Genomic DNA, 18,579 nt, shown 5'->3' on the forward strand with positions numbered 1-18,579 from the left:
CTCAGCTTCTTCTATTCCGACATCATTGTATACAGTGGATAGCACAGTACAGTGTCTACTGTGTGTTGTTGCTGACTGTGTCTATTTAAGACTAGTGCAGAGATCAGCAGTATAGGGTTGGAGCCATGCTGTGATGAAGCTGGATAGGTCATAAAGAGATAGTTTTTCTCCCCCGCTGTTCCTGAAAGGTGACTCACCGTCGGGTGTGTGTGTGTGTGGTGTGTGTGTGTTATGGGAAGTGAATGTTCAGGAATGTTGTTGACTCCCACATTCCTCAGACTGTATTCGTGTACCAGAGTGATTGATGGGTCTCAGAGGAGAGAGGGAGAGAACAGGGGAGGAGGGATGGAAGAGCACACAGGGCGAACGGCAGAGAGAAGCCTCTTACTGGCGCAGAGTCCACTATGGACGAAGCTCGCCCACCACTCAGTTTCATTTGCGGAGGCTTTCCATACACACAAGTGGTGGGCAGAGCGGGTTTTGTATAGCTCAGTGGGTTTGTCTGGGTTGTAGTCATTAAGGAAACCGTTTACCATTTTAAGAACTAAACGGAAGCAAACAGACACACTAGTTTCTTTTGGACAAATTCAGGTGGTTCCCTCTCTGTTCCGTTTGCTTCCGTTTTTTAAAGAAATGCTTTGTTTCAGAATCGGCCTAATGAGTACGCCCCAGGGCATGTTCAGTACAACAAAAAAAAAACGTTTTGGAAAGCTGCAGATAGAACTGACATGATTCCTTGAGTCAGAGGTTTGTTCTACATATCTATCTGAACATTTGCCAACGTTGTGTCCTGCTGAACGCAGCCCTGGAACAGGCTTGTCCCTATGTGAAGCCAAAATAACAAATAGTTCATTTAATTTGTATAGAGCCTCTCACACCCAAGGCACACATTTTTAAAAAAATGATGAAGATGATCTAGAACTGAGATGACAATCAAAGCTATATACGGGTGTCATCAGATCCGGAGGAGAACTGGATTAGCCGAGGTCCTTGAGAGCTTTTCTAAAGACCATGTTCTTGAGCCTTAGAGGACAGAGACCCTGCGGCCCTGATAACTTAACAAAAATAGAAATGCAGTAATTTCAATCAATTTACTGTTAGTTTATATAAGGAAGTCAGTCAATTGAAATACATTCATTAGGCCCTGATCTGCAGTTGAGGCCAGTTGGATGTACTGCCAAATTCTCTAAAATGATGTTGGAGGCGGCTTATGGTAGAGAAATCAACATTAAGTTATCGGTTCTGGTGGACATTCCTGCATTCAGTCAGCACGCCAAATGCACATTCCCTCAACTTGAGACATCCTGTGGCATGTGACAAAACTGCACATTTTAGAGTGGCCTTTTTATTGTCCCCAGCACAAGGTGCATTTCTGTAATGATCATGCTGTTTAGTCGGCTTCCTTGATATGCCACAGCTGTCAGGAGGATGGGTTGTCTTGGTAAAGGGAGAAATGCTCACTAACAGTGGCGGAAATATTTGTACAGTGCATTCAGAAAGTATTCAGACCCCTTGACTTAAACCACGTTTCGTTACGGCCTTATTCTTAAATGGATTTAATTGTTTTTTAACCCCTCATCAATCTACACACTCCCCCATAATGACATCACAATACCCCATAATGACATCACAATACCCCATAATGACATCACAATACCCCATAATGACATCACAATACCCCATAATGACATCACAATACCCCATAATGACATCACAATACCCCATAATGACATCACAATACCCCATAATGACATCACAATACCCCATAATGACATCACAATACCCCATAATGACATCACAATACACCATAAAGATGAAGCGAAAACATAAAAAAAAAAAAAAAATTGTGCAAATGTATTAAAAATTGAAAAACGTACCTTATTTACATAAATATTCAGACCCTTTTCTATGAGACTTGAAATTGCGCTCAGGTGCATCCTGTTTCCATTGATCAACCTTGAGATGTTACTACAACTTGATTGGAATCCACCTGTGGTAAAATCAATTGATTGGACATGATTTGGAAAGGCAACACACCTGTCTATATAAGGTCCCACAGTTGACAGGTGCGTATCAGAGTAAAAACCAAGCCATGCGGTCAAAGGAATTGTGCTTCAACAAAGTACTGAGTAAAGGGTCTGAGTTTATGTAAATGTATTTCATATATATTATTCTTTTTGTAAATTGCTGTGGGGTAATCACTACACTGTAGTGCTACGGGAGTAGGGATTGGTACACCAGCTAGATACTAACCTCCGCGTAATGTTAACAGAACTACGGTTAAAGAAGTGCTCGGCAGGCAGGGGTGAAGGACACTGTACTGCTGTAGGACACTGTACTGCTGTAGGACACTGTACTGCTGTAGGACACTGTACTGCTGTAGGACACTGTACTGCTGTAGGACACTGTACTGCTAGCAGCCGCCTCTGGTGTCGTCGTTCCCCCCCCCCCCCAGCGGTTGGCATCGCTGGTGCGTCACCCCCACCTACTGTGCCCGGGAGATGGTGTCATCATTGTTTTATAGGTCACGTTCCCCTGCTCTGGTGTTGCATGCATCAACCAATGGGTGCATGCCACGTCGTTGACTGTGCTGTGGGGCACCAGATAGCAAAAACATATGCGGTTAGCTGATTAGTTAAAATACCTATCCAGTCGTTGTAAGATCTGGCAATGCCTGCGCAGAAGAACGTGCCCATAATCGCTCTCTCTCTCTGCCCCTCTTCTAGATGATGAGACAGACAGTCCCACTCTGTCGGATGCTAAGTGGAGTCAGATCCTGGCCCCTCCGACCCACTTCCTGTCTCTGAACCCTGCTCTGGCTTTGACCCCTGACCCCAGGGACGGGGACAGTCCCCTCCCCTTCAAGACCCTTCCAACCCTCGACCCGTCCTCTAACGACTTCCAGGGGCCTGACTCCAAACGCCACCCCGCTGCCAAGCCTCCTTCCTGGGGAGAGGAGAGGCCAGGCCGCACTGCGGACGTCCACAGCCCTCCGCTCCCCCAACCCAACATCGGCAAGCTGGTGGGGGGTGAGGAGGGCTTGTCTCCCCCTGTGCTGGCTTCCTCTAGCCCCCCTCCTTACCACCACCACCACCTGGCCCTGGAGAACGGCTTCACCTCTATCAGCTCCTCTTGTCCTGCTCTCAACGGGCTCAGTGAGGAACCCTGCAAGGGGAACCAAACAAGGGTGACCCCTTCAAACCACCAGCCGCCTGCCCCCTCTGACCCACGTCCTGATGTCCCTCTGGAGGGTAGGGAGGGGGAGAGGAGTGGTGGAAGCTCTCACATTAGTCATTCACACTTTACCTATGAGGAGAGCCTGGGAGGGGACAGACAGGTGGCAGACAGACAGGTGGCAGACAGACAGGTGGCAGTAGATGAGTCTAACCCCTGTCTGGAGACAGAGAGCACTTGGGTTGCGTCACCCATACAGGAGAGGGACAGAGAGGAGGCTGACATGGCTGGGGGACAGTCACAGGACACTGGGGGGAGAGGACAGAATGGAGGATGGAGAGGGGGAAGACCGGGAGAAGACTCTGGGGGGAACGTACAGAATGGAGGGGTGATGGAAGAACTGAGAGGGGGGAGAAAAGAGTGTAGGAAGTCTTCTCAGAAGGAGAAGAGGTTGAACGGAGAGCTGGACAAGAGTGGGGGTCAGAATGGAGAAGTGGCTCTCACCAACGGCCTGGCTACTGCAGGGGAAGAAGAAGAGAGAGGGTCTCTCACACCTCCCCCCTCCAAGGAGGACTCTGTAACAGAGGAGAAGGAGATGGAGGAGAGCAAGCAAGAGCACGAAGGAGGAGGAGAAAGAGGTGGTAGCTCTTTACCCAAGAAACTGAACAACAGTTGTTTGCAGCCGGTGAGCTTGCCGTTCGGCGGTGCACGTCCTAAACAGCCGGTCAGTCTCAAACTCCAGATCCCCCGGCCCCTATACGAACAGGTCCAGAACCAGCTAGCGCCTTCTGCTAACACCGCCGGCAGCGTTACTGGTGGCGGAAAGAACAAGAACCTTGAGAACCGTGGCGGTGCCGGAACCATGGATACGTCAACTGTACTTGCCTCGGGCGACCCTGGTGGTGGTGGCGGTGTTGTGAAGGGGGAGGTGCTAACCGGGGAGTCTCCGTCATCATCGTCGGGCCTGGTGGAGGTGTCAGAGAGCAGCCCGGATAATGACTTCCAGGCAGGGCAGCATCACCAGGGGGCTCTGCCCAGGAAACAGCTCTCCTCCCTGGGGGATGTAGCCCCCGTGTGGGTCCCTGACTCCCAGGCTCCAGTCTGTATGAAGTGCGAGGTCCGCTTCACCTTCACAAAGAGGAGGCATCACTGCAGGGCCTGTGGAAAGGTGGGTGGAGTCTATACAGCAGGCCTTTTCAACCCTGTTCCTGGAGAGAAACCCTCCTGTATGTTTTAACTCCAACCCTGTTCCTGGAGAGACCCTCCTGTAGGTTTTAACTCCAACCCCGTTCCTGGAGAGAGACCCTCCTGTAGGTTTTAACTCCAACCCTGTTCCTAGAGAGAGACCCTCCTGTAGGTTTTAACTCCAACCCCAGTGTTAATTCACCTGCTTCAGTTTATCAACCAGTTTCTAGTTAGAATCTGGTGAGCTAGATTAGGGAGTGTGTAGGCGTGTCTCAGCACAGGCCGTTAGCCCAATATAATGGTCTCTCTCTCCAGGTGTAATGTAATGGTGTGTTTGTGTGTCTGCCGGTGTAATGTAATATTTGTGTGTGTGTGTCTCTCTCTCCAGGTGTTCTGTGCTGCCTGCTGCAGCCTGAGGAGCAGACTGATTTACATGGACAGGAAGGAGGCCAGAGTCTGTATCACCTGTCACTCTGCCCTACTGAGTGGTGAGTCACTAATACTACTGGTCTAGGATCAGCTTACTACATCCCCTTTAGAATTGTATCCATTAGGATTTAAACACAATACTGGTCCTAGATCAGCATCTACTAGTACATCTTCCTTGGGTTCGGACGGGGTTGGGTGTTTTACGTTTCCAGATCCTATATCGATCTTGATCAAGTATCCTATTTCAACCTGGTCCCCGAGAGCTCCCTAGATCAACCCGGTCCCCGAGAGCTCCCTAGATCAACCCGGTCCCCGAGAGCTCCCTAGATCAACCCGGTCCCCGAGAGCTCCCTAGATCAACCCGGTCCCCGAGAGCTCCCTAGATCAACCCGGTCCCCGAGAGCTCCCTAGATCAACCCGGTCCCCGAGAGCTCCCTAGATCAACCCGGTCCCCGAGAGCTCCCTTGAGCAACCCGGTCCCCGAGAGCTCCCTTGAGCAACCCGGTCCCCGAGAGCTCCCTAGAGCAACCCGGTCCCCGAGAGCTCCCTAGAGCAACCCGGTCCCCGAGAGCTCCCTAGAGCAACCCGGTCCCCGAGAGCTCCCTAGAGCAACCCGGTCCCCGAGAGCTCCCTTGACCAATCCTATATACTGTATCTCTATACATACTTTTGGTCATGTAGTGTATGTGGATACCTGCTCGTCGAACATCTCATTCCATAATCATCTGCATTATATGGAGTTGTTCCCCCCTTTGCTGCTATAACAGCATCCACTCTTCTGGGAAGTCTTTCCACTAGATGTTGGAACATTGCTGCAGGGACTTGCTTCCATTCATCCACAAGAACATTAGTGTGGTTGGGCACTGATGTTAGGCCTGGCTTGCAGTCGTTGTTCCAATTCATCCCAAAGGTGTTCGATGGGGTTGAGGTCAGGACTCTGTGCAGGCTAGTCAAGTTCATCCACACCGATATCAACAAACCATTTCTGTATGGACCTCACTTTGTACACGGCGGCATTGTCATGCTGAAACAGGAAAGGGCCTTCCACAAAATTGGAAGCACAGAATCGTCTAGAATATCATTGTATACTGTAGCGTTAAGATTCCTCACAGCCAGACCATTATTTATCCTCCACCAAACTTTACAGTTGGCACTATGTGTTGGGGCAAGTAAAGTTCTCCTGGCATCTGCGAAACCAAGATTAGTCTGTCGGACTGCCAGATGGTGAAGCGTGATTCATCACTCCAGAGAACGTATTTCCACTGCTCCAGAGTCCAATGGCAGCGAGCTTTACATCACTCCAGCTGACACTTTGCCTTGCGCGTGGTGATCTTAGGCTTGTGTGGCTGCTCGGCCATAGAAACCCATTTAATGAAGCTCCCGATAAACAGTTATTGTGCTGACGTTGCTTCCAGAGGCGTTTTGGAACTCCGTAGTAATTGTTGCAACTGAGGACATATTTTTACGTTCTACGCGCTTCAGCACTCGGCGGTCCCGTTCTGAGCTTGTGTGGCCTACCACTTCACGGCCGAGCCGATGTTGCTCCAAGACGTTTCCACTTCACAATAACATCACTTACAGTTGACCGGGGGGCAGCTCTAGCAGGGCAGAAATTTGACTGACTTGTTGAAAAGGTGGCAAAGGTGGTATTCTATTACGGTGCCACGTTGAAAGTCATTGAGCTCTTTGGTAAGGCCGTTCTACTGCCAGTGTTTGTCTATGGAGATTGCATGGCTGTGTGCTTGGTTTTTATATACCTGTCAGCAACGGGTCTGGCTGAAATGGCCGAAACCACTCTTTGAAGGGGTGTCCACATACTTTTTTGTGTGTCTAAAAACCCAAACAGCAAGCAATGCAGGTGTAGAAGCACGGTGGCTAGGGAAAAACTCCCTAGAAAGGCCAGAACCAAGGAAGAAACCTAGGTAGGAACCAGGCTATGAGGGGTGGCCAGTCCTCTTCTGGCTGTGCCGGGTGGAGATTATAACAGAACATGGCAAAGATATTCAAATGTTCATAGATGACCAGCAGCGTCAAATAATTATAGTCACAGTGGTTGTCGAGAGTGCAACAGGAAAGCACCTCAGGAGTAAATGTCAGTTGGCTTTTCATAGCCGATCATTAAGAGTATCTCTACCGCTCCTGCTGTCTCTAGAGAGTTGAAAACCGCAGGTCTGAGACAGGTAACACGTCCGATGAACAGGTCAGGGTTCCATAGCCGCAGGAAGAACAGTTGAAACTGGAGCAGCAGCACGGCCAGGTGGACTGGGGACAGCAAGGAGTCATCATGTCAAGGTAGTCCTGAGGCATGGTCCTAGGGCTCAGGTCCTCTGAGACAGAGAGAGAATTAGAGGGAGCATACTTAAATTCACACAGGACACCGGATAAGACAGGAGAAATACTCCAGATATAAGACTGACCCCAGCCCCCCGACACACAAACTATTGCAGCATAAATACTGAGCATAAATACTGGAGGCTGAGACAGGGGTGTTCGGGAGACACTGGGGCCCTGTCCGACGATACCCCCGGACAGGGCCAAACAGGAAGGATATCACCCCACCCACTTTGCCAAAGCACAGCCACCCGACACCACTAGAGGGATATCTTCAACCTACCACCCTGAGACAAGGCCGAGTATATTCCACGAAGATCTCCCCCACGGCATGAGCCCGAGGGGGGTGCCAACCTGGATAGGAAGATCATGTCAGTGACTCAACCCACTCAAGTGACTCACCCCTCCTAGGGACGCCAGGGAAGAGCACCAGTAAGCCAGTGACTCAGCCCCTGTAATGGGGTTAGAGGCAGAGAATCCCAGTGGAAAGAGGGGAACCGGCCAGGCAGAGACAGCAAGGGCGGTTCGTTGCTCCAGAGCCTTTCCGTTCACCTTCCCACTCCTGGGCCAGACTACACTCAATCATATGACCCACTGAAGAGATGAGTCTTCGGTAAAGACTTAAAGGTTGAGACCGAGTTTGCGTCTCTGACATGGGTAGGCAGACCGTTCCATAAAAATGGAGCTCTATAGGAGAAAGCCCTGCCTCCAGCTGTTTGCTTAGAAATTCTAGGGACAATTAGGAGACCTGCGTCTTGTGACCGTAGCGTACGTGTAGGTATGTACGGCAGGACCAAATCAGAGAGATAGGTAGGAGCAAGCCCATGTAATGCTTTGTAGGTTAGCAGTAAAACCTTGAAATCAGCCCTTGCTTTGACAGGAAGCCAGTGTAGAGAGGCTAACACTGGAGTAATATGATAAATTTTTTTGGTTCTAATCAGGATTCTAGCAGCCGTATTTAGCACTAACTGAAGTTTATTTAGTGCTTTATCCGGGTAGCCGGAAAGTAGAGCATTGCGCAGTTGTCTAATCTAGAAGTGACAAAAGCAAAAACCAGTCAAAAGTTTGGACACACCTACTCATTCAAGGGTTTTTCTTTCTTTTTTTACTATTTTCTACGTTGTAGAATAATAGTGAAGACATCAAAACTATGAAATGACACATATGGAATCATATAGTAACCAAAACCGTGTTAAACAAATCCAAATACAGTGGGGCAAAAAGTACTGTCAGCCACCAATTGTGCAAGTTCTCCCACTTAAAAAGATGAGAGGCCTGTAATGTTCATCATAGGTACACTTCAACTATGACAGACAAAATGAGAAAAAAAAAATCCAGAAAATCACATTGTAGGATTTTTAATGAATTTATTTGCAAATCATGGTGGAAAATAAGTATTGTCACCGACAAACAAGCAAGATTTGAGGTGCAGTTCCCTCTAATGAATTAATCCAGGAGAGAGACAGTTTCCTCATAGATGGTTTTTTGAGACTTGAAGAAACGTTCAAAGTTCTTAATTTTCCGGATTGATTGAAAAAAAAAATCCTCTCCAATTGGTAGTTACAGTACGGCCTCGGGAGAGGCAAAGGTCGCGAGCCGTGCGTCCTCCGAAACACAACACATCCAAACCAAAACATCCAAACATTTTGACACAATGCCCACTTAACCCGGAAGCTAGCCGCATCAATGTGTCGGTGGAAACGCTGTGCATTGCGTCCGGCCCACCACAGGAGTTCCTTGTGCGTGATGGGACAAGGACATCCCTGCCTGCCAAACCCTCCCCTAACCCGGACAACGCTGGGCCAATTGTGAGCCACCCCATGGGTCTTCCGGTCGGCTGTAACGGAGCCTGGACTCGAATCCAGATTCTCTAGTGGCACAGCTAGCACTGTGACAGTGCTTTAGACCGCTACACCACTCAGGAGGTCCTCTGACCTTTGACTTAAGGTTCTGTCATTTCTTTTTGCTTATTTGAGCTGTTCTTGCCATAATATGGACTTGGCCCTATTTGGTTAAAGACCGTCTTCTGTATAGCACCCAATCTTGTCACAACACAACTGATTAACTCACACGTATTAAGAAGGGAATAAAATCCACAAATGAACAAGGCACACCTGTTAATTGAAATACATTCCAGTTGATGACCTCATGAAGCTGGTTGAGAGAATGCTAAGAGTGTGCAAAGCTGTCAATGCAAAGGATGGCTACTTTGAAGAATCTTAAATATATTTGGATTTATTTAACACTTTCTTTGGTTACTGTATGATTCCATATGTGTTATTTCATAGTTTTGTGTCTCTCAGTCCTTCTCCCTTTATCTTGTTCCTCTGTCTCTCTCTGCCCTCAGCTCATTCGAGAGAGGGTATGTGTGACATGTCTAACCAGAGTCCTAACTCCAACAACCCAGCAGAGTACTGCAGTACCATCCCACCTCTGCAGCAGATCCAATCCTCAGGGACGCTGAGCTCCCTTCCCCCCACTGTCATGGTCCCTGTGGGAGTTCCTAAAACACCCGGCTCAGAGGGTAACCATCCCCCATACACCCACCTGTGTTATAACTTTTTCATCTCACCGTCGCTAGTTTTTACTCTGGTTTCTTCCTCTGTTTGAAGTATTTACCAACAGTGTCCTGTCTGTGCGTCATAGGGTCTCTCACGCGGGAGCAGAGGAGGGTGTGTTTTGCAGACGGGATCCTACCCAATGGGGAAGCAGCGGAATCCCCCAAGCCCCCTGCTACCAGCCCCGCTCCCTCACGTCCATTGGCCATCTCGCAGTGTTCCAACAAATCCTCCACTGCTGATTCGTCAGAGGTATGGTACAGGTCAAAAAGTCTTTATTTTACAGTTTGTTGAAGAGGAACATTTGCAAAAGTTGAGTATTTCCAGTTTAAAATTTATGTTCTGAGGTGACCTGGGTTAGGATTAGGAGGGAACCCACAGCAGGGCAAATTGTCACTGCATTGACCTTAGCCAAGAGAGATGTTTGTAACCCTGTGCTAAAATAGTCTGGCTGACACCAGCTGTCAAAGTCTTCCGAAACACAACACAACACAACACAACACAACCAACACAACCAAGCCGCACAGCCCTTTTAGCATAAATTAGTTCAGGACTAAAATGTGGCTTAACAAATCACATGGAGAAACGTCTTTAAAATAAATAAATCTGTAAATAATTAAAAAAATTACATGTAAGTTTCTAAATGTTTTCGTCACTTACACAAGTTAATAGGGGTTGACCTGATTTCTGAGATTAGCCTCTGTCCCTTATACAGACAATATATCTGTTAGGTCCCTCAGTCAAGTATTACAAATCAAGCACAGATTCAACTACAAAGACCACGGTGCTTTTCAAAAGCCTGAACGTTTCATATTTTTGTCAGTGTATATGAAAGTCCTACCAAACAGTCTGATGCGCGTCAGAAGTTTGCAAGCCCCGACACAATCATGGACTACAAAGGGAAACCCAGCCGCGAGCTGCCCAGTGACGCAAACCTACCAGACGAGCTAAATGCCTTCTATGCTCGCTTCAAGGCAAACAACTTTGAACGGGTCATCATTCACAAGGCCGCAGGGCCAGACGGATTACCAGGATGCGTACTCGGAGCATGCGCTGCCCAACTGGCAAGTGTCTTCACTGACATTTTAAACCTCTCTCTCTCTCTCTGTAATACCTACGTTTCAATCAGAGCACCGTAGTCCCTGTGCCCAAGAACGCCAAGGTAACCTGCCTAAACGACTACCCCTCCCCACGTAGCACTGTAGCCATGAAAATGCTTTGAAAGTCTGGTCATGCCTCACATCAACACCACCATCCCAGGAACCACGGACTCACTCCAATTCACATACCGCCCCAACAGATCCACAGACGACGCAATCTTCACACTGCCCTTTCCCACCTGGACAAAAGGAACATCTATGTGAGAATGCTGTTCATTGACTACAGCTCAGCGTTCAGCATCATAGTGCCCACGAAACTCATCACTAAGCTGAGGACTCTGGGACTAAACACCTCCCTCTGCAACTGGATCCTGGACTTGCTGACAGGATGCCCCCAGGTGGTAAAGGTAGGCAACAACTCATCCGACCACTCTGATCCTCAACACGGGGGGCCCCTCAGGGGTGCGTGATTAGTCCCCTCCTGTACTCCCTGTGCACCCATGACTGAGTGGCCAAACACGACTCCAACAACAAGTTTGCTGACGACACGACATTGGCAGGCTTGACCACCGACGACAATGACACAGCCTACAGGGAGGTGGTCAGTGTGAACTGGCAGTGTGGTACCAGGACAACAACCTGTCCCTCAACGTGAGCAAGACAAAGGAGCTGATCAGGGACTACAGGAAAAGGAGGGCCAAACTCGCTCCCATTCACATCGATGGGGCTGCTGTCCACATCAGTAAGGACCTATCATGGTCCCCCCCCAACACACACACACCAACAGTCGTGAGGAGGGCACGACAACACCTATTCTCCCTCAGGAGACTGAAAAGATTTGTTATGGGTCCCCAGATCCTCAAAGTTCTACAGCTGCACCATCGAGAACACCCTGACTGGTTAGATCACCACCTGGTATGGAAACTGCTTGGCATCTGACCACAAGGCCCTACCTATGGTAGTGCATACCGCCCAGTACATCACTGGTGCCAAGCTTCATGCCATCCAGGACCTCTATACCAGGCGGTGTCCTCTACTCAGTCCTAGACTGTTCTTTCTGCTACCGCACGACAAGCTGTACAGGACCGCCAAGTCTGGGACCAAAAGGCGCCTTAACAGCTTCTTCTTCCCAAGCCATTAGACTGCTGAACAGCTTCTACCACCAAGCCATCAGACTGCTGAAAAGCTTCTCCCCCCCAGCCATCAGACTGCTGAACAGCTTCTACCCCCCCCCCCCAGCCATCAGACTGCTGAGCAGCTTCTCCCCACCAAGCCATCAGACTGCTGAACAGATTCTACCCACCAAGCCATCAGACTGCTGAGCAGCTTCTACCCCCAAGCCATTAGATCATTCAACTGCAGTGTTCTAGAATGGAAGATCATTCAACTGCAGTGTTCTAGAATGGAAGATCATTCAACTGCAGTGTTCTAGAATAGAACCATTGCCCAAATAACTTTCTATCACTGTATTTACAACCAATCACAGCAGAGATCTGTCCACTTCACCAGTCCACCTGCATTTGACAACTACCACTTTATGCTGTAACCACACCCCTCCCTCCAGGCATTGTCCCCGGCCCCTGCAGCCCCAGTGGGAAGCCCTGTAGGCAGCTACATCAGTCTAATTCCGGAGGACGGACTTCCTCCCATCCTCATCTCCACCGGGGTTAAAGGAGGTACGGGAGGCCACACCACAGGTGCTTGACCTTAGTCATCCTCACTGTCGATCCTGCTGTATGCTGTGTCTGGGCTGCTTTCATGGTCCCATGTAGCATGCTGGGAGGGGTCTGGGTCTGCTTTCAATTAGGCCATGTTGCATGCTGGGAGGGGTCTGGGTCTGCTTTCAATTAGGCCATGTTGCATGCTGGGAGGGGTCTGGGTCTACTTTCAATTAGGCCATGTTGCATGCTGGGAGGGGTCTGGGTCTGCTTTCAATTAGGCCATGTTGCATGCTGGGAGGGGTCTGGGTCTACTTTCAATTAGGCCATGTTGCATGCTGGGAGGGGTCTGGGTCTGCTTTCAATTAGGCCATGCTGGGAGGGGTCTGGGTCTGCTTTCAATTAGGCCATGTTGCATGCTGGGAGGGGTCTGGGTCTACTTTCAATTAGGCCATGTTGCATGCTGGGAGGGGTCTGGGTCTACTTTCAATTAGCCCATGTTGCATGCTGGGAGGGGTCTGGGTCTGCTTTCATGGGCCCATGTTCATGCTGGGAGGGGTCTGGGTCTGCTTTCATGGGCCCATGTTGCATGCTGGGAGGGGTCTGGGTCTGCTTTCATGGGCCCATGTTGCATGCTGGGAGGGTTCTGGGTCTACTTTCAATTAGGCCATGTTGCATGCTGGGAGGGGTCTGGGGATACATGTACATAGGGAACCCTCTTCAGTGGGGTTGGATGTGAGATGTTTAAAAGCTTTTGTTTTTCCCCCCACCACCCCCAGACTATGCGGTGGAGGAGCATCCCTCTGAGATGGTTCTGATACAGCAGCTGGAGGAGGGAGGTCCTGACCCCTTGGTGTTTGTGCTCAACGCTAACCTGCTGGCTATGGTCAAACTGGTCAACTGTGAGTTAACGTCTTCCAGCTCCATTGTTGGTGATTGATTAGAACGTACCCTCTCCTAGGTCTGAATTAGTCCCTGACTAGAAAGAGAAAATGAGAACCTGAGTGTTTAGCTCTCCGGGACTGTTAGTGAATAACCCTGCTATACACTGTACGGTATCTACCCCTCTCCCCCCCCTCTAGGCTGCTATGGTATCTAACCCCCTCTCCCCCCCTAGGCTGCTAAGGTATCTAACCCCCCCCCCCCCCCCTAGGCTGCTACGGTATCTAACCCCCCCTAGGCTGCTACGGTATCTAACCCCCTCTCCCCCCCCAGGCTGCTACGGTATCTACCCCTCTCCCCCCCCCTCTAGGCTTCTACGGTATCTAACCCTCCCCTCCCCCCCTAGGCTGCTACGGTATAAGCCCCTCTCCCCCCCTAGGCTGCTACGGTATCTAACCCCCTCTCTGGTGTCCCTTCTCCCCTTGTAGACGTAAACAGGAAGTGTTGGTATGTGACCAGTAAGGGGATGCATGCAGTGGGCCAGGCTGAGGTGGTGGTGCTGCTGCAGTGTCTGCCTGATGAGAAGAGCATCCCCAAAGACCTCTTCAGCCACTTCGTACAGCTCTACCAGGAGGCCCTCACAGGTTAGTTTAACATACTGTACCTCTACCAGGAGGCCTTAACCGTATGGATAATATTCCTCCATCAGGAGGCCCTCACAGGTTAGTATAATGTACCTCCATCAATAGACCTCCACCAGGAGGCCTACTAATATATTGTACATCTCTACCAGGCCTTCACAGGTATAATAATACCTTTATGTTACCTCAACCAAGAGGCCTACTTAGGTGATATTATACAGTATTGCCAGGAGGCACTCTGTAGTGTCCCACTAATGTTCTGTGTGCATCCAAAATGTCTCCCTATTTCCTATATAGTGCACTACTTTAGACCAGAGCCCTATGGCACCCTATTCCCTATTATAGTGCACTACTAGCCCTGTAGGACTTGGTCAAAACAAGTGCACTACATAGGGATTAGGGAGCCATTTTGGACGCCGCGTCTGTCTCACCACCTTATGCTGCGGGTTAAAAATATTGTGTGACATTGATGTCTCTGTGCCTCAGGCTTTTGTCGTTTAGATATACACAGCGAAACCAGGGAAAGACGACAGTCTGTGGGGATGACAGACATATTGTTTGTGTCTCTGCTGGTTCAGTCCTAGTCAGTCAGTACTGTGATGGAGAGAATGTTGCATCATCGTCCTTAGCAGTTCTAGCGTTGTGTATTATCTAAATCAGGCCTGCCCAACCTTCTTCCTGGAGAGAGACCCTCCTGTAGGTTTTAATTCCGACCTTCTTCCTGGAGAGAGACCCTCCTGTAGGTTTTAATTCCGACCTTCTTCCTGGAGAGAGACCCTCCTGTAGGTTTTAACTCCAACCCTGTTCCTGGAAAGAGACCCTCCTGTAGGTTTTAACTCCAACCCTGTTCCTGGAGAGAGACCCTCCTGTAGGTTTTAATTCTGACCTTCTTCCTGGAGAGACCCTCCTGTAGGTTTTAACTCTGACCTTCTTCCTGGAGAGAGACCCTCCTGTAGGTTTTAATTCTGACCTTCTTCCTGGAGAGACCCCCTCCTGTAGGTTTTAACTCTGACCTTCTTCCTGGAGAGAGACCCTCCTGTAGGTTTTAATTCTGACCTTCTTCCTGGAGAGAGACCCTGTTGAACATTGCCTTCAGAAAGTGATCATACTCCTGGACTTATTCCACATTTTTGTTGTGCTACAGCCTGAATTAAAATAGATAAAATAAAAATGCTCACCCAGGTACACACAATACCCCATAATGATACATTGAAAACAAGTGAAAAAATTTATTTTTTTTGTCAATACTTTGTAGAAGCACCTTTTTGGCAGCGATTTACAGCTGTGAGTCTTTCTGGTTAACTCTTTAAGAACTTTCCACACCTGGATTGTGCAACATTTGCCTGTTATTCTTTTTCAAATATTCTTCAAGCTCTCAAATTGTTATGTTAGGGTTGGACTGAAAACCTACAGGATGGTAGATCTCCAGGAAGAGGTTTGGACTGAAAACCTACAGGATGGTAGATCTCCAGGAAGAGGGTTTGACTGAACCTACAGGTCAGTAGATCTTGAGGAAGAGGTTTGGACTGAACCTACAGTCAGTAGATCTCGAGGAAGAGGTTTGGACTGAACCTACAGGTCAGTAGATCTCGAGGAAGAGGTTTGGACTGAACCTACAGGTCAGTAGATCTTGAGGAAGAGGTTTGGACTGAACCTACAGGTCAGTAGATCTCGAGGAAGAGGTTTGGACTGAACCTACAGGTCAGTAGATCTCCAGGAAGAGGGTTGGACTGAACCTACAGGTCAGTAGATCTCGAGGAAGAGGTTTGGACTGAACCTACAGGTCAGTAGATCTCCAGGAAGAGGGTTTGACTGAACCTACAGGTCAGTAGATCTCCAGGAAGAGGGTTTGACTGAACCTACAGGTCAGTAGATCTCGAGGAAGAGGTTTGGACTGAACCTACAGGTCAGTAGATCTTGAGGAAGAGGTTTGGACTGAACCTACAGGTCAGTAGATCTCGAGGAAGAGGTTTGGACTGAACCTACAGGTCAGTAGATCTCGAGGAAGAGGTTTGGACTGAACCTACAGGTCAGTAGATCTCCAGGAAGAGGGTTTGACTGAACCTACAGGTCAGTAGATCTCCAGGAAGAGGGTTTGACTGAACCTACAGGTCAGTAGATCTCCAGGAAGAGGGTTTGACTGAACCTACAGGTCAGTAGATCTCCAGGAAGAGGGTTTGACTGAACCTACAGGTCAGTAGATCTTGAGGAAGAGGTTTGGACTGAACCTACAGGTCAGTAGATCTTGAGGAAGAGGTTTGGACTGAACCTACAGGTCAGTAGATCTCCAGGAAGAGGGTTTGACTGAACCTACAGGTCAGTAGATCTCTAGGAAGAGGGTTGGACTGAACCTACAGGACAGTGTTTATGTGGGTGTGGCTTGATGTCGATCAAGACGACTAGGTTAGCTACTGACCTTGAATCTGGAACGTCACGTGGCAACTTGGCTTTCTGCTTTGAATGTGTTTTTATATTTGAACCTTTTTCAGTGGTGTGGGGGGGGGGGGGGGGGGCCTAGTCAGTTTTACATATGAATGCCCCAGATTAACCCCTCTGAATCAGAGAGGTGCTGGGGGGCTGCCTTAGTCAACATCCACGTCTTCGGTGCCTGGGGAACAGTGGGTTTACTGCCTTGCTCAGGGCCCTGGGAACAGTGGGTTTACTGCCTTGCTCAGGGCCTGGGAACAGTGGGTTTACTGCCTTGCTCAGGGCCCGGGAACAGTGGGTTTACTGCCTTGCTCAGGGCCCTGGGAACAGTGGGTTTACTGCCTTGCTCAGGGCCCGGGAACAGTGGGTTTACTGCCTTGCTCAGGGCCCTGGGAACAGTGGGTTTACTGCCTTGCTCAGGGCCCTGGGAACAGTGGGTTTACTGCCTTGCTCAGGGCCCTGGGAACAGTGGGTTTACTGCCTTGCTCAGGGCCCTGGGAACAGTGGGTTTACTGCCTTGCTCAAAAGCAGAACGACAGATTTTTTTACCTTGTCAGCTCGGGGATTCGATCCAGAAACCTTTCGGTTACTGACCCAACACTCTAACCCGCCAGGCTACCTTCCGCTGAGTCACAGGCTATGTGCATGGTCCAATGTATAAAATAATGAACAGTTTACCAATATGTTATTTGGCCTGTTTCTGGAGGTGGAAATTATATTTGCGATTCTGTCAGCATCATTTTATTTTCTTTAATTTTGGAATAGAATGGTCATTTTAAAATAAACTTTCCAGAACTGAGCTTCTTACTCCTACATAAAAATTCTCCCTAGGAGAACTCCGGACTAGAGTTCTTCACAGGAACAAAAAGTTGGACCTGTTCCCAAAATGTATCCGTAGCTTTCCCACCCAACCGGATGTGCATAATTAAAATATAAACAAGAGACTTGGACCCATTCCGAAAAGGACAGTGGAAACTGACCTGTGCTGGTTCCGGATCCAACAGCAGAACGAGAGAGAAAGATATCTCGAACTGGCCACTGCCATCAATAAACTAGCCATATTGGCCAAATGACGGTTACTTAACTGCCTATAACAAATTGAGAAAAAAAACGAGTAGCATATTCTAAATGTTATAGTCTATTGATTTCTCCTTTCCTAAAACTGCGCAATTTTTTGGTTATATTGTTAGGTTATAGGAGTTACTCTGGTAGTCCTGAAACAATCTTCCTCACCTCCCAAGTTCAATTGTTGGAGTTAGTTGGTGTGCCGGTGCTCACTGCCTTCATAGGCCCGCGACGGCCTTCATAGGCCCGCGACGGCCTTCATAGGCCCGCGGACGGCCTTCATAGGCCCGCGGACGGCCTTCATAGGCCCGCGGACGGCCTTCATAGGCCCGCGGACGGCCTTCATAGGCCCGCGGACGGCCTTCATAGGCCCGCGACGGCCTTCATAGGCCCGCGACGGCCTTCATAGGCCCGCGACGGCCTCACGGCCTTCATAAAGAGACTGTCACCATACAGTCATGGAAGTCAACAGTAAATGGACAGTTGAACATAGCCAATCAGAGTTTCTAATTCACCAGGGACACGTGCCAGCATGGCACCGACTGGTTGGCATCACTCACTCGGGCCCAGGGGTATTACAGTGGAAGGGGGCACCTCCTTACAAGACTACATTATTAGTAGTGGTTATGTCTTCCATTACTCAGGACTGGTGTCTGGTCACTGCCTCGTCCGCTCATCATTATCTTCTCCTAGAGAATACACAATGCTGTTGCTTGTTTGACATCTTTTTTTGTGTGTAAGCTGAAGCCCTCAAATGATATCTAGCTAGTTTGCCTGATTTGTATTTAGCAGATGTCTTACAGTAGCTAGTCAGTTGGAGTTTAAACATTGAACGCAAGCTGTTAACATGCATTAAACATGTCATTAGGTTTACTTGATTATGAGCTAGCTAACGTTAGCTAGCGTAGCACATGGGTATGTGTGAAAGCTAGCTAACGTTAGCTAGCGTAGCACATGGGTATGTGTGAGAGCTAGCTAACGTTAGCTAGCGTAGCACATGGGTATGTGTGAAAGCTAGCTAGCTAACGTTAGCTAGCGTAGCACATGGGTATGTGTGACACTTACTCCTCAGCCTGAAGTGTCATCTGACCATAGCACTGGTTCCAATCCAAGTGCCAATGCCGTTTAG

The 18,579-nt window shown here is 49.0% G+C and overlaps 1 protein-coding gene across 3 annotated transcripts in view; it reads left to right on the plus strand.

The window, feature by feature from the left end:
* The window catches only part of LOC109883576 (zinc finger FYVE domain-containing protein 9), a 49,985-nt gene that overhangs the window by 17,033 nt on the left and 14,373 nt on the right, over positions 1-18,579 (plus strand). For 2 of the 3 annotated variants that reach the window (XM_031810899.1, XM_031810898.1), the window contains exons 4-10: positions 2,727-4,342; positions 4,748-4,847; positions 9,467-9,643; positions 9,766-9,929; positions 12,342-12,474; positions 13,215-13,337; positions 13,806-13,961. In XM_031810899.1, the coding sequence (XP_031666759.1) occupies positions 2,727-4,342; positions 4,748-4,847; positions 9,467-9,643; positions 9,766-9,929; positions 12,342-12,474; positions 13,215-13,337; positions 13,806-13,961 (2,469 nt within the window). The remainder of the gene's footprint in view (positions 1-2,726; positions 4,343-4,747; positions 4,848-9,466; positions 9,644-9,765; positions 9,930-12,341; positions 12,475-13,214; positions 13,338-13,805; positions 13,962-18,579) is intronic. The other variant, XM_031810900.1, reaches the window with a different exon arrangement.

The sequence above is a fragment of the Oncorhynchus kisutch genome, linkage group LG30 (assembly GCF_002021735.2).
Source record: "Oncorhynchus kisutch isolate 150728-3 linkage group LG30, Okis_V2, whole genome shotgun sequence".
Lineage (NCBI taxonomy): Eukaryota > Metazoa > Chordata > Actinopteri > Salmoniformes > Salmonidae > Oncorhynchus > Oncorhynchus kisutch.